At 38.1% G+C, this 24208-nt stretch overlaps 1 protein-coding gene across 2 annotated transcripts in view; it reads right to left on the minus strand.

The window, feature by feature from the left end:
• The window catches only part of unc5da (unc-5 netrin receptor Da), a 226422-nt gene that overhangs the window by 72171 nt on the left and 130043 nt on the right, over positions 1–24208 (minus strand). For both annotated transcript variants that reach the window (XM_015045841.1, XM_015045840.1), the window contains exon 2: positions 23551–23757. In XM_015045841.1, the coding sequence (XP_014901327.1) occupies positions 23551–23757 (207 nt within the window). The remainder of the gene's footprint in view (positions 1–23550; positions 23758–24208) is intronic.

Genomic DNA, 24208 nt, shown 5'->3' on the forward strand with positions numbered 1-24208 from the left:
TTCATCATGTCGTACATTGCAAGCAGCAGCTCAGACATGGGCAGGGATTAAATGAAAACTATTAATGTGAAATGAAAGGTTATCTGAGGGAGCCTAATGAAGTAATGAAATGTTCTCTGAAGACACTGTAATCCTCTGCGCTGACTTACTAATATTATGTACAATAAAAACCCCTCCTCCTTCTGCTTCTCCTTGCCACGGCAACAAATTAGTCATAATCAACATGCCTGATTAAATGAGAGCACTGCAGATTTAACTTTGGGGAAATAAAAAACATAAGATTGGTTTCTAGGAACGGGGAAACTAATCAGAAAATGGGATTTTCCTCTATGTCAGTGGGCCAACAGTTGCTCGAAATTTCCACCAGCAATATGAAAGTATTTCTTCATTTTTTAAAATCTATTATCTCCCTACAACATACAGAAACAACACAGCAGAAGTCTGCCAACCACGCAAAACATGACAAATTAATAAACAGGGCTAAATGTAGCTTTGACAAATTTGTCACTAAATATGGGTTTAGCAAACAGATTGTGAGGCTATTTAGTGACTTCTTCTTTAGTCAAAGGATTTTCCTCATGAGGTTTGTAAAGTGATTCTTCTTCAATCTCATTAGCTCAAAGTGATCAGCCAAAAACAGATTTAGGTTTTTCTTGGGCATGAGTTCCTCTGACTGCACACACTGCAACAGGCAAGCACACCAGTCTGCCGACTCCAGGAAGTACAAATGTCTAATCTGAGTGAGAGCTAATCTACACCTGCATCCTCTTACATTGTTCCTCTTCCTCATTAAGGTTGAAACTGATGGAGAATGTACTGAAACCTCCCACATTTAAAGAAAACGTGGTAATACTTTATTTGAAGGGATGTGCATAAGATTTATATGACACTGTCATAAATATGACATAACACCTGTTATGAACATGAAGAAGTCTTTATGAATGTTTATGACTGTTGTCATGAATTGTCGTTAGCTAAATATTGACACTTTTAACGCAAAATTGCTTTAATAGTTGCATTAAAAGTACCAACTTTGCATTATTTGGTAAATGTATACACTTTAATGCAAAGTTGGTACTTTTAATGCAACTATTAAAGCAACTTTGCATTAAAAGTGTCATTATTTACCCGATGACACTTCATGACAACAGTCATAAACATTCACAAAGACTCCTTCATGTTCACGACAGGGGCTATCATATTTATGATAGCGTCATGTCAGTCTTACGCACATCCCTTCAAATAAAGTGTTTCTGAAAACGCTTGCAGATTGTTGACCAAACACCTCAATAAATCTAGGAGACCTGTAGCAGTAGCTTTGTGGTAAGGCCTGGACAGAAACCGGAAAAAAAAACTACAGGTGGACAGACATAAATGAAACAGGCTCTTCCACATTTGCCCTGATCAACCTGTATTCAAATGGTCCCTGAGATGATGGAAAATGCAGGGCAGACTTTGGGTTCTTTCATACCAGGATGGTGCAGTGGACTTTGCCCTATTGGGCGGAAAGTGTCAAAAACTTTCCAACCTTCTTCAGGTTCAGTTCACGTTTACGATGGACTCTTAAAATTAGAGTAAACCACCTGGATACAGCTTCAGCTGCTATCTAGGAGCGCTATTATAAGAAGATGCCTAGTAAGAGACCATGAAGGTGAGACAATGAGCCACACAACATGTTGAATGCAGGCAAAAGAGGCTGTGACGTGTTGCTATGGTGACGTCGTCACAGAACAAGGTACCGCAAAGACTTCAAAGTTCTGAGATCAAAACTATGTTTTTATGTCATTTGTCACTTCCTCCCTCGGGTTCACTTTCTTTCGTTCTGTTCACTGGATAGTTCTGCATTACACCGTTCCACGGTTCATCTGAATGCAAAGCACAACCTACATTTTCAGGTGGCCCAGATTTTGCTTGTTTTGGCTCCGCCAGAGATTGGATATGCTTTCACACCTTCCCAAACAAAGCAGGATATCTGAGGAAAGCAACTCTACATTGTTGAAAGAGACAAATTCAGAATGAGGGAAAAGATGTAGAGATTTGGTGTGGACAGTATTTAAATTCACATGCAAAATGAACATAAGATCCCATATTATACACATATGTAATAAAAAATACATTCCAAAGGAGAAAGCAAAGATGTCGGTATAACATCAAATGGTGTACAGATTTTTGTTGAAGAGTGATTAGATTTCAGCTGTGTGGTTGCTAATGAATCTCAGTCTAACCACAATGACAGCTTTTTAAAACCTTATAATTTATTTTTATACCTTGATGAAATGCCTGTTTTTAACACTTCTCATGCACTTTTATGTTGTGCTGTATGCTTCAAATGCCTGGCTGCAAAACAAATGTCCCCCTTGGGGGACAATGAAGGAACTGAACTGCACTGAAATGCATAAAGACAAACAAACATGAAGACAAACAAAAAAAGAAAAAAAAAATCACAAAACAAATAACACAAAATAACACAAAAACAGAAATTTCAAATACAACTTCTTCTGTACCGTTCTTGGTCTGCAGATGAAATTCTGCAGTTTTATGATAACTTCTATAATTGCACAATCACAATGTTTCACTCTCTGCTTTCCCTGTCAACGTCCAGGAAGCATACATCAACAAACGTCAGGCCACATTATGATCAACGTCAAATTTCAACATGCAGCTTTCAATTTCCAGACACCGCTGTGCGAGTCTGATGCCACGCTGATGGATGGATTTTCTTCAGCGTTATTTAAATACAGATGGATTCTGTAACATTAGTGATGAAAATGATAACTTCTGTTGCAAAGATAGCTGGAACGTTCACATGTCAGTGAAGATTTTCAAAACAAATATTCTTCAGTCACTATTAAAAAGCAAGAACTTTATCATGTACGATATCATAGTTCATATGAACAATTTAAATATGATATTTTTCATTTCGAAAACTGTTTTACCGCATGTTTTCTTCAACATGTCCTCAGAGGAGCACAGCCCTGATTCTACACACCAGAAATCTCCAAAATATGGTGAAAATATAACCACCCAGGTTATTAGACTCAAAAATTAAATGTCTAAAGTCCATGTGAATATTTTTTGTTAAGCAGTCAAAAAGCATTGGATGCTTAACAAAAAAGTAGTCAATATTTATTTTTAAGAATATGTGGATGTTTAAATATTGCTAATAATTTGCTGCCTTAGAACTTGAACATGATTCTTTGTATGATTATATATTAACAGTGACATCAGCCACAGTCATCGGATAGTAATGTAGTTATTTGCAGATAATTGATATCTTTGGTTCTACTGACTCTACAGGACACAATTATAAATTTTACAATCCAATTTATAAATTGGAAGTTGTGTGATGTCAATGTTCTTCTTCTGTGCATGTGGATATATGGGAGTAATAATGTATGCTGCCATATATGGACGCACTTTGAAATGGTTGAGCGATGGAAACCAACAGTTTTGTGACAAAACTAAGGAAGCCGACTGCAATGTCTGTAGAGGAGTCTGTTGGATGATGTGATGCACTTCACAAGCTTTTCTAAGATTGTTTACATCCGGATTTACAGCAACTGGCTTCTTCATGATGATGATCATGATAATGACATGAAAGTTGCATAAAATGCAACATGACTTCTGTCTGCAGATGCCTGGAAAACTATAAAACTGTGCAAAGAAATGTTTTAGTTTAATGCAAACCCCAATAATTCCCTAAGACATAATTTGAGTTTATGAAAGTAGATAGTTTATGAATGCTAGCATAACAGACCAGCTATATAGTTTCCTCTTTGAAAAAGAAAAAGGTTACAAAATGGTTTGTGTTTTCGCTCACTTAGATTTTCATTTTTGATAGTGAAATTAAAGACATCATGAGTACCAGAGCGCGTTGGTACCAGAGTCACTTCTGGGTCAAAATAAAATGACACAAAGAGAACAAAGAGGGCTGTAGAAAGGTCCCTGCTGTTTGAAGGTAAACAATGGAGCAAAACCCAAAGAACAGCTCGACTCCCAGGTTCCTTCGCTTTTTGGTGGAGATCAAAGAACCCCGGCCTTTTTTTTTTTTTTTTTTTTTCCAAGCAACCCAAAAGGACAGTCAGTGACGACGTGCTGGAGTGATGATCCAACAGCTGCTCGGCCCTGCTGCTGTTAATGGACACTTTTCTGCATTCAAGAATGAAAACATCGATTCGGCTCCCGCCACGAGTTTCTCCCTCATCGCTAGTTTATTTTCTTCCACCTCTTTTCCTCTCCTGCCTTCCCTTTAGGCTCATTACAGCGGCTCATGACGGAGCGCCGCAAAGCCTTGACAGCAAACCTCAAGGTGGAGTAGGTTCCACTTGCTCATTCAATCATGTCTTTTCATGTGTCTCTATAAAAGAGTCCAAAAAAAAGAGACAGAAAGGCTGATGTTCACTTATCATCTTATGCTACTCTCTGTCTCTTTTCCCTTTGCCTCTCCCCGTTGTGTCTCCCTCCCAGTTCTGGCCCGTTGTTTTTTTAGTTTTTTTGTTTTACCTTGGTTCACTTGATGAAGAGGCCCTGAGAGAGCCGAGCGTTGCCAGCTACAAGTGGCTTGATCCGATCCTCTGTCTTGGTCCGGCCCATCTCGGTCATGTCTGTCTCATCGCAGCGTTTAACTCCACAGCAGAGGAGTGGGATTGTGTTTGTCTGAGGGATCCTCGTGAGGCGGCTGTACACATAACGGGTGACACAGCATGGGCAGCCGGGTTGAAGCGGATGGATGTAGCTTTCGGAGAGGCTCTGTCCGATGTGAACCCAGCTTTAGGAAAATGTTTGTGTGACGTGACACTGTGCTGTGTGTGTGTGTGTGTGAGAGAGAGCGTTGGCCGGGGGCCAGACAGACGAGCCCTCCTAGACAAGCGTAGCATGCTCCTAGCAAAATCAGCAGTCTGATCCCAGCTGTGTTTATCGTGCTAAATCCCAGCACCAAAGAAGGCACGGCGCTCCACGCATAAAAAAATTAAAAATAAAAAAAATCATGATAATTCGACCACTAAACTGCTACAAGTTCTCATCCGAGGCATTCTCCTCAGCTGGCTTGTTTATGTTTTTCTAAAAGCGGCATGTTTGCCTATTAGGGCGTACTTGTGCATATGCAAGTAGCTTTTACTCAGTGGGCCACTTAATTTATTTAATTTCCATTTCTCTAACTAATAGTTTGTGACACGGAGCCCTCGGGGGCATCTCAATTCTCCCCGACTGGTTTTCACCTCTCTCTTCTCCCCTCTGCGCTGCGAGTTCAAGCAGAGTTGATGATATCTCGCAGAGTTCGCGGATCAGAATACACACGGTTTGACGGGCCATCAACAGGAATAGACATCCACACTTCCTCTACCCACCCTGCATTCACATGCTTACCTCAATCACTATCTCCTTATCTCTAAAATCTACTGGAGCTCGATCTCCCCCCCGTCTCAAGATGACCGCCGTGGTATCGTTTTCGGCCTCTCTTTCATTCCTCCATCAACTTCTGTTTCCTATGTCCTCTTTCTCCTATTATTCCCTCTTTCTCTTATCTCTCCATCAGGGTATCAACCTTGCAGCCGGAGCCTAAAGGCACAGATATCCCCTCTGTTCCACCACCCTTCCTCTCTTCTTTTCTCTCCGTCTGCCCTTTGATAATCTCTTGAGTTGTATCACTCATTTCCATCTTTTAGCCCTCTCGCAGCATTATCTCCTGGTGCGAGTCGCAGTGAGAAATACGCTGCCAGGATGTTTTTGTTTTTGTGGATTTTTTCGGAAGACCTTCCAACAATCCAGAGCTAACTGATTGATTCAGACTTTAAATACTTAACCCTGGGATAATTCGAAGGAGCGAGTTGTTTTCCTGAAGAGAGGGCTGAATCAGTATAGTGATAAGTCAATAGGATATCTGCCTCAGCCTCTTTCCAAAAGGCTTGGATAATTGCAAAAACCCACAGCTGTAGGAATGTAGCTGTACTGAATTTGAAGATGCCCTGAACAGCCCAGGAACAACCGTTTCTGCTGGAAAATTTACAAATTGACAGCATTTACTTATTCTGTTGTCTATATTTAAAAGCTATTCAACTTTCATGGCAACTAAATCACTTCACAATAAAACTACAGACAACTGCAGCAAATTTCCCTGAAACCAAAACACATCCAATATGTAATATGTACACCAGAAATGCCTATTGATACATATTTAACACATACCAAGAAACTTCCTCTTACCACTATTTAGTAGGCGGAGTTATGTTCAGTTAAAGTTTTTTTATAATACAGATTATTACAAAAATAAATTCAAGTAATAACGAGTCAACACAGGGTGAAAACACTGGAGATAATCGTATCGTTTTAGAAAGAATCCACTTTATTCTGCTTCAGCATATAGCTGCTGACGTGAAACGGCACAAATTTTACCAGAGTGCTGGAAGGCACATGTCTACCTATGGATTTTCTTAAGAGTGTGCATATGATTGAAGTACAATAAAATATTTGTCATTTGCATTTTATGCTGACTCACTCTTACACAACAATGCTGCGTTAACAAGGGGCTCCTAAAGTGATTTTCTTTTCTTTCATTTGAAAAGGAGGAAAGCACTTTTATTCCCAAATGTTTCTCACAAAAGGCCAAAATAAACAGACATTGTTAAATATGTAAATGTTTTTCATATGGCAGCAGTGATGCTATGAAGAAATGTAGTCTTGATGACTGCATATTGCTCTGCGTGATGATTTGATTTTCCTGGTCGTTAGAAATGATACCTTGGGGACAAATATGAAGATAGTATCAATTTCATGGTTTTTTTTTAAAGCTCAGAGGATTACATTTCTTTTGGTAATACAGTATATTTCAGTCATCCCTCTGCTCTCTCTCTCAGAATCTCTGATCAGAATCAGCTTTTTTGGACAAGCTTGAGCACAGAAACAAGAAATTTGACTTTGGTTCCACTGTGTCCCTGGTGGCTCATTTCTGCAATTAGAGCCTTGTAGCGCCAGCATGAAGGTAAACGTCTAAGCAGTTTGTGTTCAGGATGGTAGGGTCTGTTTTCTAACCTTAAACCTGTACAAATCTCACCACCACACATAACAAATGTAGGATATTTAGCAACATAAGATAAATAGATAATAGGTGCAGAATTGCCTTTCTCTGAATGTGACACTGCAGCATGGACAGTGATCACCAGCTAAACCAGCCTGAGTCATTCAGCAGTATGACTGTCATCATTCTGAAACACCATATTTATACCCAAGTGGCAACGTGTAACGGCTCAATAATCACATAATCTCAGTCTATGCCATGCAGACATTCCTTTTGTGCTCATGAAAATGTACCAACCATCAACCTCACCATTAGCTGTTTTTCAGATTCTGAAAAAATATTTATATTTAATAAGTTCCAGTACTTGATACTTAATTTTGAAAACAAAAAATGACAGTTTCATGAGAAAAGTAACATGATGCTATAAAAATGTGTGCATCAAAAATGATAACAGCTTCGATAAGCCAACATTCATGGCATAAGACAGAGAAGTGTGTTGCTGCCAAAGCCTCACTAGGATTTGAGTGGGTGGTAAGAGTATTGCTGGTGGTAGCCTGGCAGCCTTTAGTAAAGTTCAGAGGAAATTTTAGAATAAACTATTCAGGAGATAATTAACTAACTACAATGTAGAGCTAACAGGCTGAACAAGCCAAAAAGATGCAGAATTAGTTTTGCCTCAAACGGATATTACTAAAAAGAACATTTTAACAATCATATTTAACTTGAAGGTGGGAATAAGGCCAAACTCAACGAACCCAGGTTCTGGTTGGAGACTGGAAACTAGCAGTTCAAGCTAACAACATGTGTATGCACATGCTAACAACAAAATAAATAGAGGTAGTGTAGTGCTATATGTGCAAGAAACTCAATTTGTCCAACTATCACCTGTAAATGTACCATTTAAGGTCAGGGCTGTTATATTATTTACCAGGATGAAACTTGGCTCATGTGATTAGTAGCACTATATCAGGATAACATAGCGACATTGTTTTGTTTTTGTTTTGTTGTTTTGTGGAAGCAAACCAACGAATTTGTCCCAGAATAACCGTCTTATTCCTTCCCAAATGCAATTGTACAAACTCTTTTTCTACAAGTGCCCATCACCTCAGGCAGATTTATTTCACAAAGGCTAGATTTCCAACTTCAAACTGTGGAAGCTCAAATCTTAATGGCTTTAGGTTGAGCACATCAGGACACAGCAGCCTCTGACTTCCTGCTGCTGCAGCCAAAGTCCCACCTCATTCACCTGATTCCCCCGAGATCCAGATACTAGTCCAAACTAAGCTACTATAGGCTCTAAGGATAGATCAAGGCTGATTCTACTTAAAACTCTCTCTCTCTTTCTCTCTCTTTCTCTGTCTCAGTCTATTACTCCACTTGTGGTGATATTTGTTCCAGCTATTTTGGCTGAATTGGCTGAATTATCAGTAGAGACACTGGGAGCAGAGATGGTCAGAGAGTCTGCTGCAGTACATCGAACTCTCTGGGGTAAATATTTACACAATAAGAAGTGTATTTCTGTCTTAATAATAATCACTAAAATGTGTTCTCAAGCTGAGTTTGCAGGAAGGGTGCAGTATTTTAAAATAAATTTAAATGAGAGGATGCTACAAGTTGCTTCGTTTGCATGCAAGTATTTTCCAGAGCTCGGAGCGCTGGCTTTCCACCTCTGTCCATAATTCATGTTACATTTCACATGAAGTCACTGGATACAGTTAAAATTAAACAAGAAAGTTTGATTTAGGTTTCTGTAGGAGCCTGCATTACTGTCGGTCCTGATTTTTCAGAAGTTTTAAACTCCCTGCAAGGCCACTTGCCGCTAGCAATACTTTAGTGTATGCATTACAGAGTAACTCGTCCAAGACAGTCGTAAACACAGCGAGAAAAACTGGAACAAGCATCATTAGGACAAAAACCGCAGTTTAAACTGAGCAAGACAATGGAAACAAATTACTATTTTACTTTGTTGTTAATAGAATTCATAAAACACGAAATATGTTTGAGCTTTAACGTTGTTTCTCGGAACTCTACATTAAAACATGGAAGGACGATTTCTTTTTTGTTTTACAAAACTGTGAATTGAGAATTGCAGCACTTAGGACTTATCAAAGTGCAATACAGTGTTTACAGCAATAAACCTTTTCTTTAAACCTCTTAAGCAAATATAAATCTGGAAAGTTTGCCTTGCATAGGTAATCAGCCCACAGTTCAAAAAGTCACTGCTTTCTTTGGCTGCACTTAAATCTGAAAGACTTTTAATGTGTGGCTCAATTATCTTTAACCATCAACAGACTAAAACTTTTTGCCCATTATTCTACTTTTCAAAACAGCCTTAGCTTGATGTGGCAAAATGTAAAATAAATAAATAAATAAATAAATAAAAATCAAGGGGCTGTAATAAAACACCTAAATTGAAAGTATTTATATTTTATTAGCATTATGCTGCTTTCTGTGAAAATAAATTTAAAAGAAAAACATGTCACAGAAATCTGTTCATAGAAAACTAAATTTGTTCTCTGATGGACTGACAGTGTGTTCTCTGCGTCTGGAGACAGGTACTGCATAGACGGGTGTGTTTAAATAAAGGATGAATGGATAAAAAAACATGCTAACACAAGAGACATGGAGGCGTTGCCAACAGCTAATCATGAATTGAGCAATACAAAACATTTTCTTCAGGATCGAATTTGCAACTTGGAAACAAACATTGTTTGTAGTTTAACAGAATATCTCACATTTTGTTGTTTTTCCATTCCCAGCAAAACTAATTCAAGCAGTTTAAGAAGAAGTCTTTATGTCCAGCTAGCATGTTTAGCTAATGTCAAAGTGAAGTTTCAAGAGGACATCTCTGGACTATCACAGTTTCTGTACAAATGTGATGCAATATTTTGGTTGATTCTGGTCAAATCTAAAAAAAATTAAATAAAATACATGCCGGATAAATTTGCATTTAATCAAACTCGGTCTAAAATGTAAAGTATTGATCAACGCCACTTTGAAAAGGAATGCACTGTGTTCATATTGATTAATTCACTTCCACACAGGAATGAGCGGCTGCAGAGTAACTACAGACTTTTTCCCACACATAAGGGAACTAAATTAAATCTGTCATTATGTCAGTTCAGCAGACATACTGTTGACTCACATCACACCAAGACCTCACGCAGAAAAACTCACACAATTAGAGGTTCCAACTGTTCTTCATTTTGTTCCTCCATTTTTCAATTATTGTTCCTATTTTAAACAATAATAATAATGAAGAGTCAGCAGTGGGTGAATTTACTAATTCTTTAGTCTGTTTTTTGTTAAGCAAAACTCACATCTGTTTCTGAATTATTGTTGTACAGCAAAACTGGCGGTGCAGTTTTGTTGAACAAATATTTCAGTGATCCAAACTAAACAAATTCCAGCAAGAATTGATACATTTACACAGAAACTACAGTAATAGTGATAAATTATAACATACATTTTTGATGAGTCTTGTCAGATGGGTTTAAAGACTGAACTAATTTTCTCTATTGTGATATTCCAGTTTTAAATGTTACCTGAAAGCAGAAAATTATCATAAGTAACTGTAATAAAGGCTTAAATACATCAAACTTTGTGTTATTATCCTACATTATGTATTTCCCATAGTGCATTGAGATACTCAAATTTTCAACAATATTCTGGCTATACATGACATGATCTTACTGACTTTATACAAGAAATTAGTTTTTTCTACAGCATCTGTTATTTTAAAATGCAAATTAAGGCAAAATTATACTTTTACTTTAATCTGGTAAATAGAGGAGTTATCGTGCTTTTAGTAGATTTCCCTTCCCTTTGTAGACTAACACTGGGAGTTTGACAAGCTGATATTAAGTGGTAAATAGTGGGGCTATCTGCTCAGACCCCAGCCTGCTGTCGGCTCCTTAGCAGACATGAAACTTATAGCTGCCTGACAAAAATTTTTACAATGTTGTTGCCTTAATAGCAGCAGTGGCTGGGGCTATTTTAGCTTCAAAATTATTATATTTCATAAGATAATGGCGTCTTTCTTGTAAGAGAGAAATTGTAGGAGCCTGTTTTCAACAAGTAAGGAAGCAGGTTGCTTTATTACTTTATGCTCATTAATACCCCAGAAAACTACTGTGAATCTAACATATTTTCTGGCATCACATTAAAAGGATTTTAAATAAAAAAACACAAATTTTACCTAAAGATCTGTATAGATTTATATAATCATTCAGCACCTGGTTTACCAAAGAAAAGTGCAAAATGTACCTACATTTTTTATTCCATCTGTCTATTTCCATCTTTTTTTGCTTAGTTCACAACATGGAGCTTATTTTATGTCTCCATCTTGCTCTTCTTTTATTAAAAACCTTAATTTATCCAGGTGGATCAATTCAAAACCAATTGCCAAACAATACAATAAAGACCTGGCCGAGATTTGGACGTTTGTGTTTCCTCCTGTCCTAAAACTGCACCTGTGAGTTGTTTTCACTCCATATTTATGAAAACTCCAATCTGTAAAGAAATAATAATAATAATAATAAAAACAAAACAAAACAGTTTTTCAACTTTAAGAGACCTAAATGGGCAGATAAATTCTGAACAAAAATAAAACGCAATGGCAGTGAAGAGACAATTAGATGATTCAAACAAATCTTTGCAATATGATAGAAGAAGTGACGTAAGTTTAGCTCGCCATGTTCGATAATCTGCCTTTAAATGTCACACCATCTGCCTGTGGTAACTGGTTGATGCTCATTATTTTCCCGTCAATAAACTCTCACTCCATTCAGACGGCGTTGTTGTATTTGCAAAACAAACTCCTGGCTCTGCTCTTATTGAGCCGTTTTAAAATGCCACACTGGTCGCCACATTTGTTTAAAAAGATGGGAGTAGTAATGAGAGTTTCTGGGAAAGTTGAATGTTTTCATCACGGCCCGCTGTCATGCAGCTTAGTTTAGATCTTCACTTTTTAATTATCCAAGTAATACCTTTTAGTATTATTTTACAATATCTGATTTATACAAAGGTCCCGCTTATAATGTGAAATGCAGGCACGTGATTTAGTCCAACGGTGGGGAATAAATAATAATAAAAAAAAAAATCTAACCACTGGTGTTTGTGTGTGTGTGTGTTTAACATCTAGCTAACTTGAGATCTGTTGAGCTTTCAGTGGATTGAGTGGCTTAGAGTAGCAGAGCTGTGAGGTGGTGAAACAGTTATTAACAGGGCTAAAACAGATCCACATCAACTTAGATCAGTGGGGTTTTCCCAACCTGCAGGCGAACAGCTACCCTTTATGCACCGAAACTGGTAACTTTTTTTTTTTTTGTAGGCTTAAACTTTCTCATTTGGGGTTTTTTTCAATCCAAGAAAGGTGGAATAGATCATTTTCTCAAGAATCAAAACATTTCTGAAAGCCAGTTAAAACTGCTCCATAAAAAGTTTTAGAAACTATTTGGCTTTGGTGTCGACCTGGTGGAAACACGGGAATCAGAGGTAGGATTACCCGTAGCTCCCTATCTTTTATCCATAAAGATTACACTTGCCTCAATGGACAATGGACTTCCTGTGTGTGTGTTTTGGACAGTTTACCCCTTTAGAGTCGTGTAACTTTAAACGTTTGATACCTGACTTTAACAGGCACATAATAGAGCCATCGCCATCAGCCACGGGGTATTTCATGCCACCTAAGCCTCGGTTCATAGCCACCAAAGGTACATTTTGTACTGTGGTTAGAGTTATTTGGGGTTAATTGCAGAGCCTATTCTGTCATATTTCACAAGAATCAAATGGACCATTAATGCCTCTTTTGCCACTGAGCGGTACGACATGGGTCAATGCGGTTTGGTATGCTATTTTGTGGTCGAGTGTTTTAAGGAGTGTTAGCATTACCAATTAGCCTCTCACAGGGCAGGCAGGGTTAAACCCAAATAGCTAACGTAGCGTCATACTAGTGGATCAAGAAACGTGACGCGCTAGTATGCCTCGTTGTGGTCGTAATAAATGTAGTTTTTCTCTCCCCAGTAAACGAACTGTTTTGTGTGACGACAGTAGCTCCACCATAACCATAGCGTACCATCATCCCATGAACCTACAGTTCAAGGGAACTCAGGAAAGTTGTGGTAAGAATTTGCTGTATGGGAGACATTTTACAACTCAAACAAAAAAATGTACCGAAGCGCATTGACCCATGCCGTATGGCTCAGCGGAACGAAGATGCCACAATATAATATGCAGTACATGCTTTTGTCCATTGTCTATACCTGCTTATTCTTGTAAGGCTGGATGACACCAGTTCAGGTCAGCTAACATAAAAATTATTTTGTAATGTGGGGGAAAGCTGGAGTACCTGGAGAGAATCTCACACATGCACAGAGAGAACATGCAAACTCCATGCAAAAAGACTCCCGTCTGACATTTAAGATAAAGGGAATTTTTTTCTGCGAGGCTGCAGTGACAAAAACCATCCCAAATGCAGCCCATTGCCTAGTTTTATTATTCAAGAAAATACTTAACTTTAAAGAAAAATAAGCCGGCACGCAGTTGTTTATTTATGGATATGAAATGGATGAAGGAAGAATAAAGTGCCAATGCAACATAGTCTCTGAATTGTTTCCTCCTCCTTTGACTATCAGAAGGTTATTTAAGTTCGGGACATTTTAAAAGTGAACAGGCTGAGAAATCCGCTTTGCTACGGTACTTTGCTTTATGGGTGATGACACTAATTTGGATACGTTTGCTGTAGGGTATTTCAAACTCAACACTTATGCTAGCAAAACTATTCAGTATCAGCTATGGTGCTTTTTAATAAAGAGCAGAAAAAAACACAATCAAATCCTTGGTTTTAGCGACATTTTTATCGTTTTATTGAGAGCAAAACCAATACGCTGAAGGCAATCAAGTAGCGATTCAGAAACATTCAAACAATAAAAGTGTCACTTCCCTATTTTGCAAAACAGTAAACAAGATAAGAGTCAGATTGTTTTTCCTTTCCTTTGTGTGTGGCTTTGATTCGATTGTCCAATTATTTTTATTTCCACTATTATTACTTATATTTAGTGTGTATTTGTGTGTTTTCATTTCCCTGTTACCGTGATGTTGACACACTGATATTCTCTGGGAGGAACAAGTGAGGGACAAATGAGATTATTGTATTCAAAAACTGACTTTTTTAAGATGATTTTGTCTGTTATTTTTGGTCATTGGCACCAGTCATCGTATTAAATGCCAGGCTGTGGAATCATTTCATCAAATTGCAACTTTCTATGCCAGACATTTGGCTAAACCATGAAGTTGAGCTGTCAAGAGATAACCATCCAGTGATGAGTTAGATGAGGTGGTGAGTAGCCGAGCTGATGACTCTGTAATGAAATCACACAGAGGATCACACAGGAAATTTATGGGGACCGACTTCTCAGTGGAACTGAGGTACTTAAACAACTTAGCGGCGTCAAAGTCAAAGAAAGGATGAGAATCCACCCTGAGCTCCTGAAGGCTGTGCAACACTGGCGGGAGTTCAGTGGCACTTGCAAATTTTTTTGAAGATCCCTCATTTTTAAAATTTCTAATCCTTTTTTTAATGTTGGATTAGGAGCAAACTGCATCCCCCTGGAAGTGAGGCCTGGAAGATCTTAGGATCTCTGCAACCTATTTCGTACTCATGCTTATCTAATGCATTGAGACCAACGTTTACTTTTTGAAGTAAAAGTTCAAAAAGTAAAAGTAAAGGATTGAAATTTTGAAAAGGATCAGATACAATGACTGCATGATGTTAATACATCCAAATAAAAACAGTCTTTTTAAATGAAAAGTTAATTGGGTTATATTCATATTACATTTTTAGCTAGTTTACCAAAGATTTAACCAATGGTATATCATGAAACAAATTACATGGCAATCATTTTCAGTCAGCTAGCTTTCTGCTGAGAGCAACATATTCCAGAGTCTATGCATGAAATACAGGAAGCACGAGTCAGGAGAAGGCGGTACAGTCAGCCTCTAACGTTGCAGCAGTGATTGCTTTGTCAGAAGTGGTGCGAGTTGAGTTACATGCACTGCAGTGTGCCTCTTTAAATAGATATGGTTTACACAGAACAAGTTATTGAGAGCACGAGGTTTACTTTGAATTTGTTTTTTTCAATTAAGGTAGATTCTATCCGTCTATCTTTTCATCGTCCACTGGAGCTGGTGTTTACCTGCTGCAGACATTGGCAAAGAAGTGGCGAATACCTCAGACTGGTCACCATTCCAGCACAGGGCAAGATCAATTTCATTCACATTGAAATGATCTGGAGACCAAAAGCTTTTGTAATGTAAAAAAATGTCAAAAGACGACATGTTTCTTAAAATCCAACAGATTTTAAGAAACCAAGAGTCACACCATGTTGACACTTCCTGTTCATGCAAAGCTGAGGCATAGGGATTAAGTCACAGCAGATTAGCTTACAGGTGTGAAACATCTTATTAATCTGCAACACATATTATATGGGCTGAAAAACATTATGTAAACAATCAATGTCGGCTTTGCACAGTGGATCTAAAAAAAAGTGTAAAATACGTGATGTAATGAGACCGTGATGAGTCACTGAACTAGCGCGTGTGCACGTTTATGAAATGATTTATGTGATTAAATATTTTTCCTGTTTTAGTGGAATTGTGCAGAATATTTCACACTAAACATGGAAGAAGTGTAGAAATGATTTATCACTGTTTCACATATTTACGTAGCAGAAACCTGCAGTGTACATCCTTTATGTCCACTATATACTCTGTATTTCAACATCAGATGGTCATATATATCCTTTTCACAACATGTCTTTGTATTTTTCTCACTGTGTTCTGAAAGGGGGGGAAAAAACCTACACAACATATAATGGTAAAGCTCCATATGTCTCCCTTGCGGCCTTTGGATATCCATGGTTTTTGTCCTCTGCCTTAAACCCTCTGGTCAAACAGTGTTAAGGCATCTGTTGTTTTGTCTGTCTCCATTTAATTCACAGGTTGCTGCTTTAATAACTACAGCCTCCTGCTCACTCCAGAACCCTGGGGCCATTCCACCAACTGAGCCACACTATAATAGCTTGTACTGATCTATAGCTGCTCCACAGCCTAATACAGACGAAGCTGGATGAGGAACAAGTTGTGTTTCAGTGGACAAAGGGCGTTTATTTTCACACCAGAGGCTCATAATGCTCTGCAAGTTGACACAGGTTGTGGAAAATACAAAAAAAAAAAAAAAAAAAAGACAAACAAAACAAAACTCAGAAATGCTCAATAATCCCCATTAAGGCCAAAAGCACGCTTGAGATAGTTTGGCATCTGGGCTAAAATTCAAATTTAAAGAGACATTTCTGCCAAAATGTAATGAGAAGAAAAATGTAAAAGGGATTGAGGTCAACAAAGAAAGGGTATATTAGCAAATTGATTAAGACAACAAAGAAAAACACAAACTCTGCTTTCTCAGCCAGCATGATGCAGACATAAAGCGAGTTTTGGGACTCCTTGAAGCTTACTGGAGACGTTCTCCAGAGAATATCCAGCTGTACTTTCAGTTTTTTTTTCTCTGCTGGCATTTAAAGGTTGCTTAGCTAACCTGCTGGCTACTGGAGGCCTGCCCAAAATGAATATTTGGTTGTGTGAGGAATCCAGTGTAACTTTTATTTGCTTTTCTAATGTGCATTTTATTACTACCATGTTCTATATATGTTTTTAGGGAATTTATCTGCCATTTCCAAGCAATTAATTCATTTTACTCAAGTAAAAAAGTACTTCAACTACTGACAAACATATACCTAAAACAGAAGCTACACTTATGTTCATTTCCTGTGGCGTGGACACTAATTTTTACTTGTTCTTTGTGTTTTTTTTTTTTTTAATAATATACAAAGAAAGTTCTCTGATTTTAAGCCATTTTCTACTTGGAAAAGGAAGAGTGCTGTTTGAGTGTGCAGTACCATCCAAGTGTGGGCTGTCAAGGATTGGCCATCTCTAGTGTTCTTAAAAATCAAGTGATATTGGAATCAATGCGGGAACATTTCATTCTTTACAGAATCCTTTGAGGTATAATGCAGAAAGACTTTTCAGATATTCCTCTGTTACACCTCAAGAGCACTTTGTGTTTATTTTGGAGCCCGTCTCTGTGTGAAGTGATTTAATGAAGGAGAAAAAAAACAATCACAGGATTGTTTTTCTTTTTACCCAATTAAAATGATATTCTTCAGTCATAATTCAAGTGGACAACAGCAGTGAAGTCCTTTCATACACTATTGTTTGAACAATTTCCTTTTTTTCTTGCAACTGATTTTAGATGAGATTGTGAAACATCTGATTCCACTTCCTGTCATCAGCACAGTATATATATATATATATATATCTAGCTAGCTAGCTAGCTAGATAGCTAGTGAAATAGATAGATAACTAAATAGCTACATCGACTATTTACAGGTTGGTTACAGTGGACTGTATTTTGGGGTAAAATATGGAACATATCATAAAGATCCTTATAAAAACCATTGTTGTAATGTGACCAAATATGAAACAGTTCAAGTTATTAATTCTGCACTAATGGATAAATATTTCAAAGAAGAGGTGTCGGGGACTTTCATGGTGTGTAAAAGATGTTTGTATGCAAACAGGAGAACAGGATAAAGGACATATTTCTTGACCACTTTTTAAGTAAACAATGTAATTTTTATTTAGCATAAAATGTTTTGTCTCCAATGTAAAAGACTAGGTGCAATAAATTGCAAAGCAACTGGTATGGTTAGCTTGATTTTCATCCACCTTTTAACAATTTGACTATACACCCTCATCTAATTGTTATATTTTGTATACATTTATCGCATCAGCATTGTTTACTTTCAGTTTTTCACACCATATTTCGTGCTGCTATGTCTGGTTTGTTACGGCTCTCGAAAAAGAGAGCAATAATGTGAGCCTGCATCCTGTTAGCAGGCCAGAACCTGCTCCTTCAGGCCCGTCATAAAGAAGCACCAACAGCCAGAAAAAAAGGGGCCGAAACACAACACATCAGTGAGCTGTTGAACCGATCACAGTCATGGTCACGCTCAAAATTTGCTGACAGGTATTGTCTCAATAAATCCTGGATTTTTTTTTTTTCTCGTGTCTTTCTGGTTCTAGTGCCGAGTGTTGGGACACATCTCTTAAACGGACTAGTCGAATAGCTGCTCATGTAGTGATGTTAGTCAGTTTTAATATGGAAATGCAAATTTAATTTCACTAACTCAACAACCAGCAACATATATGTTAAAAAAAATATCCAAAGATAAAGAGCTGAAAAATTAAATCTCTGAGCTTTGTATCCAAAAATACAATGGCGCATACACTCTCATAAACTCTCTCAAACTCTTCCACTGCTTTCTCACTGTTTACATAACAGAGACAATGAGCTAATAAAGAACCACTTACATTAAAGCTGAGCAAGATCAAAGAACGCTTTATGTAACAGGATGAGGAGGAAGTTATGTAGGCCAAGACGACCGTTAACAAGTAGTGATGATCATGTTAACAAACTCAAGACAAAATGTAGCATTTCATTAGCTTAATATAAAATAGATCAAACACAACATTACATTTTTAGTGTGGTATAATCACAACCAATATTTGGGGTAGTCTTGAAATAAGAATTAAAGATGTTTCATCATTATCACACTGTGGTAGATACCATTTCATTGTTATTTTTTTTTTCTCTAGATTGTATTAGAGTTGTGATTGTTTTATTCATATTGCTGTATCTCACTCTGATTCACTGGGAGTAGACAGACTAACAGTGTAAAGGAGAAGGAGGGACTGACAGACGGAGTTTGATGTCGGGTCTTTTATAATATGAAACAGCCAGACTCTGAAAGACAGGCTCCCTCCCTAGTGTCTGGGGGTAGTTTCTATGTGAGATCTCGAGCTTTGAATCAACTCGCTCCTTCATGCATCTAAAGATAGTCGAGACTTCTGGAGAGGTCCTGGCAAATAATTTCAAAAAATAAAATATTGAAAGAACAGCTGTTTTTTTTCTCCCCCTTCCTCTTAGCCATCGGTACTCTCTGTTCTAGTCCGCCTCTCCTTTTGAAGAAGCTCTGATCTTACTTACTTACAATACAGGCTGGTTAGGGTTTCTGCTTTTATTTTTTTGTCTATTAATGATAAAAAAAAACACATAGTATTAAAAAAAACTATCCCACCATATATTATTATTATTATTATTAGTAGTAGTATTTTTGATAATAAAAAATACTGTGTTTATGATTTGTTATGTATTTAGTTATGTGATCACATCTTCCCACCTTAGTGTGAAATCCTCTGCCAAGACGAGTCTAAAATTACAGTTTTTCAGCTGTACTATTGAACACTTCCTGAAAATGAAACGTTGTAATTCTGCTGTTAACTTCATCTGTTAGCAGGTTGGCATTTCAAAGGCATTTCTAAACATTCAGACAGTTTCACAGAGGATACAAGATACTGTGTGAGGAGATGAAATGTTTCCATGCATGATGATCTCCTACAGAGACTCAGAGTGCATATAGGGAAGACATAGTGAAAGCGAAGTATGGATGCGACATCGATTTTCAGTTATTACTTCTCAAAATACACATTTTAATTGAGCTGCTTTAATCAAATCATGAAGATAGAGCAACGATCTTAAAATGCATTCAGCTCGCATGTAAGAAATATGCAATCGCCTCCACTGGTAAAATAATTTACAACGCTACAGACTGCCTCTGCACAGGATGTAGGGTTTAAATTTGAACTTTGCAAGAGCCGCCCCTCTTTAGCACTTTTTTACCCTTTCAGCTCGTCTTAAAGTGACAGAAAACAGCCTTGAGCACTTGCTGGGAACAGCTCATGAACTTAATTTCTTTGACAAAATCTGATTTTTTTTTCACTAACACTCGCATGTACTAAGGACTGATAAAAAATACATTAATTTGAAATCTATCCTGCTCAATTCTCCTGCGTGCTGCGGCTAAAGGGATACATCCTGACAAAGTCCAGATCCCAGCAGAGCTTGTTAGGTTATGAGATACACTCCTGCACAGCCGCTTTCCCCTTCCTGCATCTCTCCCAGAGGAAACCGTATGAATGTCGACATGGAGCCAGATGGAAGTGAAGCTATGAAACAACACTATAGGCAGTAAAACTGCGGAGGTCCATTGTTAAGTCTGGTGGGAGCTATTGCTCGGCGCTGGGTTTTAAGTGAACCATTAACACTGTTGCACAAATAATGGCAGCAAAGAAAGTGGTGCAAAAAAAACGGAGGTAATCCTGAGTGGACATCAAAACTGAAAACATAAATAAACGAGTCTCCAAAAGGCCTTGTAACGCCTCATGAAAGTATCCGAACTCCTTCAGCTTTTCCGCTGTTTGTTTCATCAAGTCAGTGCACTTTAGTTTGTTGTAGTTTTATAGTTTAAACCTCAACTTGGGCACAAAGAACAGCTTTCAAAATCCTTAACAAATACATGTAAAGTGCTGCATAGGTTCAGCTTCTTTTTAACCTTAAATTCATATATAAATTCAGTGCTGTAGTTGGTTTGAGAACATGATAACAAAAACACCACAATGAGCAAAGAACCAACAAGTCAGGGCAGGGATAATGTTGTAGAGAGGGTTAAAGCAGGGTTATCTTATAAACAATATGTTAAGCTTTAAGCATCTCATGCAGCATAGTTCAATCAAATATCCTAAAACAGAAACAGCATAGCAGAAAAAGGCCTGTCACGATAAAAGAGTTTGTGGGACAATAAGTTTTCCCAGAAGTTACTGCAATAAATGATAATGTTGTTTTGAGACTGCTTAAGTGATATATTAGTAATGGATATGAGAATACAGCCTCTCAAAGATCAATAAACTTTAATTTCTATGGAACATTTAACATTGAAACCGGAAGACATTTTAAAAATCCCAAACAAATGAACGAAACCACCAAATAAAATGGAAAGTGATGTCTCTGAAAATAAAATGTCCCTTCATAAAAGGGGCTGGTTGATTCCAATGAGTCAGACTGAAGCATTTTGTCATCCGGACTTTGAAATAGTTGGAGATGATAAAAAAAGATAAAATAAAAACAATCATGCAAATGGAAATGATCAAGCTTGTTTTAATTTATAACGGAATTAATTGAGCTATAGCTTATTACGACAGGCCTAGACACACAACCTGCCAATACATGGCAACTAACAACTAAATTCACAGGCTGGGCAATGAGGGTATTGATCAGAAGAAAACAAGAGGCAACTCTGAAAAACACAGGAAGTATCAGGTGAGGGAATCTGTAAACGGTAAAACTATCGGTAGTGAACTCCATAAATGTGCTTTTTACGCAACAGTGGCAAGAATAAAGCCTTATAGTTGCGAGTTAGCCACAATAAGCCGAGTTCACAGTTTGCCAAAAGCCATGTAGAGAGCACAGTAAAACGGGTGGAAGAAAGTTCTGTCCTCAAACTCAAGCTGAACATTTTTAGTAAAGCTACAAATCTAAACAAGAAGGATCTGGTGGCCAGTATAAAAAAAAACATGTGGAGGCACAAAACTGGACAGTCCATCTCCATGGTGAAACATGGCAGTGGCAGCATCATACTGTGAGAACAGAAGGATCAGATCTGAGTTTCACGTTTCAGCAGGAAAACAACCTCAATCTCCTAAAACCCAAACTCTTATTTACCCTTTGATATTTGGGCTGATTGGGACCTTTTATTGCAAAAACAACAAATGACCTATTTACAAGATGTAGTTTCTGAGAGAAATCGTGTTTTTCAAAGCGTCAACCGGGGCTGCCTACAAACACATGCAAACCTTTTCAGATTTCCACTTGAATAAACATTGAAGGTGCAGAAGTTTTCCTCCTTTTCACAACTGTGTACTATTCTCTGTCACAAAAAATCACGAGAAAACACGTTGGGTGTAATATGTGAAAATGTGAGAAAGTTCAAGTCGTATGAATACCAAATTCTTACATGAAAAGAATTTAGTATTCTTTTCATGTAAGCATACCAAAGGACCAAACAACAAACTACTGTCAAACTGGATTTTTTAAAAAGGAACTTTACTGTACCTCATCTAACTTATCACATGGAAAGACACAAATACAGCTTAATGCTTTGTTGGGAAATGTTTATTTTTTTTTTAGTTTGATGTATAAACATGAGAGGTTTCTTTCACCCATCCCCCTCCCTCTTTGGGATGATGCAACAAAAACAGTCCAAGGACTCGAAGAGGAACCATTTTCCTTGTGGTTTTAATGGATTCACTTGAAGTTAAGACAACAACAACAGCAGCAGCAGCATTTCAGCAAGTTTCATCACTTACAGGAACCATATAGAGTTCAAAGTCTCATGCTAAAACTAAACAAGTTGGCTCAAACGTCACTTTAGTTTAGATGAATTGTGACACCTGGTGTGTTGGGAAAACTATTTCGTGAACAGACGGATGCATTGTCAGGAGACCACATCGGAAAAGGTTAACAACTGAAAATGTCATCATCGTATATTTACAAAGGCGTGACTTTACATGAATGCCAGAACGTTACGATGTTATTACCAACTTTTGTTCCGCATGCCAAAATCCGTGTTCTCAGATTGGTTTTAGAGGAAAACAACACAAAAAAGGTGATATGATAAACTTCCTCACAATTTCCTCCTAACCTTAGACAAAGCCCTGGGCTCATTCTTGGTCTTCTCCATACATTATTCATCAGTTCGGGTGCAAGGCAGAAACAGAAGAAAGAGGTAGAAATCAACATTCAAAGAGTCCTAATCTAAAATCCAAATAAAAAAATCTGCTGAAAATTACAAAGCCCTTCTGGCTGCTTCTTCTTTTTTTAACTCCTTTTTGCAGGATAACAACCTGAAATTTGCATTCATTCAGTTAGCAGATGCTTTTATCTAAAGTGACTTGCAAGGAACTACATTCAAGCCTCGGCACACCAAGAGGCTCTGACACACACATTATGTGCTATTTAAAAAAAGACAGTACAAGTGGAACAGGTACAGACGTGCAAATGGAGAAGAACAGGTTAGGTGGGCTTGAAAGTGAAGGCAAAGCCTGAGATGGCCATAGAGGACAATATTTATCAAAGTCATTCAGCGGTTGGGAATGAGCATGAAAGTGCATTATACTGTATATGACCGAGCGGGGTGCAGACCCCACTGCTTGCCTATGGGTTGTTTACTTCAGTGTGAGTCTGCTGGGTGACTCATGTCCCTTATTGGTGGATTTAACATCAGACATGTAGGGATACTGTGAAGCACTTGCAGAGGTTTCACAGAGAACTGCTCAAAGAGGATGTGAACAGTAGAGACCGACCTGCAGCACACAGTGGTGCTTCCAAATGCACAGCAAATTAATTTAACCCTGCAAGCTCTTGGCCATGTTTTGCTCTTACATTCCCCACAAATGAAACGCCAAATAAAGGACAGCGTCACGCTTTTTTCATTTTGGAGACTATGCATCAACTAGCCAATTCCTACATGGCTGCCTTGCTTGTCCTTGACACACGCGTCATGTGTTCATTAAGGTTAAAGTACCTGTCACGACGTCAGTGTGCTCTTGGGACATGTGCTGGCTCTGGTGGACCCATTCACCGTTGCACTTGAAGAAGATTTGGAGCGCGGGCCGGGCCTGACACCTGAGCTTGATGGGGTTGCTCTTGATGATGTAGGCATCGACGGGCTCCTCCAAGAAGCGCGGCAGGGTTCCCGACTGGCCATGTTGCAGGGCTTCACCTCTGGGGCCTGAAGGGGGGAAAATATGAAAAGAAGAGACGAGTGAAACGGAGTCCATAAACAAAATGCATCGAATGTTATGCTTGTTTATTTCTGGCAGTAAAACAATTGGTTTCAGACATGGTTTTCTCCAAGGTGCCAACATGAAGTTATCTTTTGATGAAGCAGTATTACAGTCCAGAACTAGATTAACCAGTTTTGCATTGCTCCTGGTCTTTTACGAACAAAAGAGAAATCCTACAACCACTAAAATCTGACTCTGCTCTATTTTTGTTTACATTTCACAAAGAAAGAAGTTGCACTCATGTCTTCATCAGGGATTTTCTTGCCTTTCACTTCGGTGGTTCTTGGTGCAGCTCCACCACATGTGAGGGAGGAACAGGTCTTTCAAGGATTTGGATCATTTGACACAAAGCAGTGTGAAAGAGAACATCAGCAACCATGGGCGTAGGAAGCGGGG

The sequence above is a fragment of the Poecilia latipinna genome, unplaced genomic scaffold (genome assembly GCF_001443285.1).
Source record: "Poecilia latipinna isolate Pla-1442-1.1 unplaced genomic scaffold, P_latipinna-1.0 Scaffold749, whole genome shotgun sequence".
Lineage (NCBI taxonomy): Eukaryota > Metazoa > Chordata > Actinopteri > Cyprinodontiformes > Poeciliidae > Poecilia > Poecilia latipinna.